The 5,538-nt window shown below is 53.5% G+C and overlaps 1 protein-coding gene across 1 annotated transcript; it reads left to right on the top strand.

Moving 5' to 3' along the window:
- Positions 1 to 2,019: 2,019 nt before the first annotated feature.
- LOC145400166 (uncharacterized) lies at positions 2,020 to 5,337 on the top strand. Its single transcript, XM_080272678.1, has 3 exons — positions 2,020 to 2,155; positions 2,370 to 3,171; positions 3,213 to 5,337. Exons 1-3 carry the CDS (start codon positions 2,020 to 2,022, stop codon positions 5,335 to 5,337), a joined length of 3,063 nt encoding a protein of 1,020 aa, XP_080128804.1.
- The last annotated feature ends 201 nt before the right edge of the window (positions 5,338 to 5,538 follow it).

The raw sequence follows: 5,538 nt of genomic DNA, 5'->3' as shown, positions 1-5,538 counted from the left end.
CATCCTCTGAACCCCACAACCGCACCTCACCACCTTCACACCCTCACCCCCGGTCCTCCACGCGCCTGCAGATGCCGCCACCTCCTGCCACTTCTCAGCCCCTCATCAATACCCAGGCTTCATTATCACTCCCAGTGAGAACTTTTCCTCTACTTATGACATCACTAATGCAATTGCAGCAGCACACCCCTCCTTAAAATTCAAAATGGTCCAGCTTAAAATCCAGGACACTGCTATCGTTCCCCTCGATGATGCTTCGCACGACATCCTCCTCACCTTGAACACTGTTGCCGGAAAACCCATCAGCATCCAAACACGCGACCCTAACCTCACCCCACATAAATTTGTCCTCACAAAATACCCGACAAATTTTCCCATGGCGGCAGTCCTAGACCACGACTCAGTCGAAACTGCCTAGAGATGCAATGTAGAGGGACAAAATACCAGGCAAGTTATTGTCACTATCAGGGGAACTGTCCCTCCACTCCTCGACCTAGGACAATGGGGCTCATACCACCTACGCCCATTCATCCCAGAACCACTCCGCTGCTTCAATTGCCAGCAATACGGACACCAACAATCACGGTGCTCCCGCCGCCCAGTTTGCGATATGTGCAGCGGCCGCCATGCCACCCAGGAGTGCCTAGACAAGTTCAAGGCCAAGCAGCCGGTCGCTGCACGTTGCCCGAACTGTGGATGGAAGAACCCTGCTTGGAACAAGGTTTGCCCTGCCTGGAAGGAACGTGTGCAGTGGGGGATAGAGAGGGAGACACGTTGGGTCCAAGACCACCTCACTGTACCCCTAGCCTCTCCAACCACCAACGCCTGGGGCGTGCTCCCCATCATCTCCCGAACCTCGTCTCTCCCTCTCCCTCCTCCGCAGCCCACCGAGTTTCCCCCACTACCCAACACCACCCTATCCCCGTCGGCTTTCCACCCACAGAGAAACCAAGCTCGCCAACCACGTACCTTAACCCCGCAGCCACCTCGCAACCCCCCTTACACCCCACAACACACCGACGCCAGCACACAGACCAACATAGACTCCTCCACCCAAACCTCACCAGACGCCACTTATCTCCCAGGCCTTGCCACCACCAGCATAGAGGACTTCAGATCCCTAAGCCGCCACCTATGCACCACAATAGCAGAGGAACTCGGAAAGATCCTGGGACAACAATTCGACCCCAAACCCCTCCTCCAGGTAACCCACCAAGTCATACAACAGTGGATCGAGCATCCAGATCGGACCAACGCCACCCCCGACAAACTCCCCCCAGCCACCCCCACACTACAGGCGCCACTCCAACCCCCACCAACCCCATCCAACCTAGCCACTGCCCACCAACCACGCCACCGACACCGCCAAAACTCACGATCCCGTGCAACACCAGCATCACGGGATCCAAGAAACAGAAGCCGCTCCATCTCCATCGACAGGCCTCAAGAACACCTGGACAAGAATGCAGGAGCCCCCAGCCACCGACATCACACCCCCTCCGGGGAGAAAGGGAGACCTCGATCCAGATCACCACTTCCCACATCCACTCCATCAACCGGAATGACCTAAACACTGCAAGCCACCCCCATACCTCACAACAAATCACCTCCCCTTCCACATCTCTTCGCATACTGCGGTGGAATATCAACGGTGCCTCTGCAAAACGTTCTCTGCTCGAGGAGGCTGCCCATAAAGACAACATCGATGTCTTCCTCCTGCAGGAAACTCTTCTTAACAAGCGCCAACCACTGCGGTTGAGGGGTTTTATCCCCTTTCTTCTTCCTTGTGCTCGTGGCGGTCCCCGTGGCTGTGCCATCCTCGTCAGAAACGATATCCCTGCAATAGTCATCCTCCCCCTCCCAGACTGTGGACCCAGAGCTGAAATTCAGGGAGTAGAACTTACCCTGAGAAACGGAAATCTAAAAATCTTCAACGTCTATCGTCCGCCTGCAGCCGATCTACACCTGGGAGAGCTTTTCTCCCTTTCACAATCGGAGGAAATATTCATAGGGGGGGACATGAATGCCCACCACATGTGCCTCGGATCCCGAAGCCCAGCTAACCCAACAGGACGCCACATAGCTCTAGTACTTGAAGAAACCCCGACCATATCAATCCTCAACAACACCAACACCCCTACGCACCTACAGGGAGGTAGGCTGGATCTCTCCCTTGTTTCCTCCACTCTCGTTCCTCGATCCACTTGGGAGATCCACCCCACCTTAACATCAGATCACCACGCCATCCTCTGCTCCCTAGGAATCACTCCTCTACCGAAGCCCGATGGGCCCCCCCCCACGATGGAACACGAAATAAGCAAACTGGGGCTTATTTACAAACACCCTAGACCACCACCTCCTTACCCTAGACCCCTCACCTGACCTTGACAGCCATGCCAACCAAATCACGGAGGCTTTCCAGGCGGCGGCAGACACAGCAATCCCCATCACCGGTCCTCCAAAACACTTCCACAAAGACCATTGGTATTATAACCCTAGGGTCAAAGAGCTCAACCACCATCTAAACAGAGCTAAAAAGATCTACCGCTCCAACCCCACCCCCGATGCACTAAGATATCTCCAAAGTGTTATCAGGCACTCTATAGCGGAGAAGAACAGCATAAAAGAGCAGAAATGGCTGGAGTGGTGCCAATCTCTGGGATCTCACACCAATCTTGGATCAATTTGGAGGAAACTAAAAGCAGTCTCTAGCCCTCCCACTGCCCGCCCCCCGACCCACCACAACTCCCGTGGAAAAGCTGAGGACATGGCTGAGGCCTTTGCCCTTAGAACCTCCCCCCACCAACTCCCGCTCTCCACCAGATGCAAACAAGATGACCTACACCAACACAGAGCACATCTGATCCACATTAATAAAAACACCCCAGCCGAGACAGACTGCCCTTTCACCATACATGAACTAACACACACCTACAAAACTAGCACCGACACCGCTCCAGGTTCAGATGGGATTACTTACAGCATGCTCTCACATGCGGGTCCAGTGACTAGGAAGGCCTTCCTTGACCTCCTCAACAACTCCTGGACCCTCGGACGTATACCCTCGCAGTGGAAGCGTGCTGTAATCCACCCCATCCCTAAACAAAACGACCCAACAATCCCCGTCCTATCTCCCTTCTCAGTTGCCTTGGCAAAACTGCGGAGCGAATGGTTCTCCACCGTCTGACTTGGTCACTGCCTCCCCCACACAGCCACATCTTCGCCTACATCAAGGGCAAAGGTGCCTCAGAATGCCTCAGCTCCTTCCTGTCTGAATTCCGAGGAGGCAGAGGTCTAGCTGTCTTCATAGATCTCGAGAAGGCCTTCGAGCTAGCATGCCCAGAGGCTATCCTCGCAACCCTGGCACGCAGGGGAGTGAGGAGTCGCCTCCTTTTCTGGCTCGAAGACTTCTTCCGAGATCGTGAAGCTGCTGTCCGCTTACAAGGATTCACCTCTTCCTCCCACAAACAAGAAAATGGCACTCCACAAGGCAGCATTCTCAGTCCAACCCTATTCAATGCCCTTGTGGAGTGCCTCCTACACATCGACTTTGGACCTGGGATCAGACTGCTGTGTTATGCAGATGATCTAGCCCTCGCCATCCACAGAGGTCCTTACCATGCTCAAGGCCAGAAAGCCCTCTCTAAAATACACTCAGCGTGCCAAGAAATCGGCCTCAAAATTAACGCCTCCAAAACAAAGGCCCTCCCTATCAACATCAGACCTCCCATCAACCAACTGAGCCTCGGGCAAACGCCCATTGCATACGTTATCACACACAAATACTTGGGCGTGACCATCGATTCCCACTTCTCTTTCAGACCCGAAGTTGCACGCCTGAGAGATAAAACCAAAACCAGGATCTCGGCACTGAGAGCTCTAGCAGGTAAAGGGGGCGGAGCCACCTTTAAGGTCCTCTGCCTCTTTTACATGCAGACCATCAGATCAGTCAAAGACTATTCCTCACCTGTTCTCCCAGCAATCGATGCAGGACACTCCCAAAAACTAGAAGTCATACAAAATGAAGCCATGAGGATCATGTCCGGCTCTCCGAGGTGGACAAAGATTGTCAACCTCCACCTCGAATGTGACCTCATTAGCCTTAACCTCCGCATCCAAACTCGTGTTGCTACCCTTGCCACCAAACTAGCCCGCAGTGCATCTCCACTCCCCCTTTTATCACGAATCAAAACATCAGTAGGCCTCCACCCTGAGATACTCACGGGTAGCTGGCTCCACAGCACAGCCAGAGCCATCCACGCCCTCGAGACATCCTCATTCATAAATCAAGCCCCTGACTCTCTTGCCCCCCACTATCGCCCCCAAGCCCCATGGGACCCCCCTGTGTGCAAAACAGTCATCACCAATACACCCCCTAAATCACACACCCCCACCCAGCAACTCCGCCAAGAAGGCCTACAGCGCATCCAAACCATCACCCCAAAGGATGCAGTCACCAACTATACTGATGGCTCTGTCTCTGATGGTCGAGCAGCTGCAGCCTTTGTCTGCGAACAAAGAGCACAGGGTTTCAGCCTAACCAACGGAGCTTCCACACTACAAGCGGAACTGGTGGCAATAGCAGCTGCACTAAAGGATGCCCTGCTCCATAACCCTTCATCCGCTATCATCATTCACTCCGACTCTATGGCAGCCGTGCACACCCTTAGACAGTCTCTTCCCACCGACAACATCTTCATCGTCACAGACCTACTTGCTACAACCCAGCAAATACAGGATGCAGGGGGATCAGTCATCATACATTGGATCCCCAGTCATGTAGGCATCAGGGGCAATGAAAAGGCAGATGACACTGCGAGACAAGCAACATTACGCCCCACCATTGACATAGAGACAGCACAGAGCTTCTCAAACATCAAGAGGCAAATTCAACACCGCGCAAAAGCCCTCAGCCGAGAAAACCACAATCAGGAAGTACAGCTCAGCTCTCCTTCTGCAATGTGGTTTGCCCAGGCCACTCAATACGCGCTACTCAAACCACCTCTACCAAAAGACAATCACTTGCTTAACCAACTCCGCCGCCTCAGATTGGGATACCCCAGCCTCCCTGAACTAGACACAGCAAGCGACCCCCCTCCCACAGAATGCGAGCACTGCCAAGCCGACACCCCTTACCCACTGCTCCATTACCTTCTTCGCTGCCCAGTCACCTCCCGCCTCAGGGCAAAATCCACCTACCCTAATCCTGACATTCCAAGAGCCCACACTGCAGCAATCCCACTCAGCACCCTCCGAAAGACCGCAGCCAGCATCGTTGCCACCGCCCCATTCAGTGCCCTCCATCAAGTGGTGCAAAGCACGCACCCTCCACCCTAATTTTAATTATTTATTATTATTATTATTTTTTTTTTTTATATATATATATTTTTTTTTTATAAAGCCAAAGAAACATAGTGTGCACAGGGCGGCACGTCCGCCCTCTTCACACGGCCTGTCTTCCCCTTTCACACCAAAGCCTAACCCCACCGACGGGGCTAATGTATGGCCCGGCCTCCACTATAGGTGGAGGAAATCTTA

The sequence above is a fragment of the Coenobita brevimanus genome, chromosome 51 (assembly GCF_032717465.1).
Source record: "Coenobita brevimanus isolate Jiangsu-jjx chromosome 51, ASM3271746v2, whole genome shotgun sequence".
NCBI lineage: Eukaryota > Metazoa > Arthropoda > Malacostraca > Decapoda > Coenobitidae > Coenobita > Coenobita brevimanus.
Note: the sequence above shows the minus strand (reverse complement) of the source record. Positions and strands in the feature narration are given on the sequence as shown.

Coding starts and splice junctions, on each gene's coding strand:
- LOC145400166 (XM_080272678.1), top strand. CDS start 2,020: ATGAATGCCCACCACATGTGCCTCGGATCCCGAAGCCCAGCTAACCCA. Junction 2,156..2,369: donor CCCTACGCACCTACAGGGAG/GTAGGCTGGATC, acceptor TCCTTACCCTAG/ACCCCTCACCTGACCTTGAC. Junction 3,172..3,212: donor GCAAAACTGCGGAGCGAATG/GTTCTCCACCGT, acceptor TCCCCCACACAG/CCACATCTTCGCCTACATCA.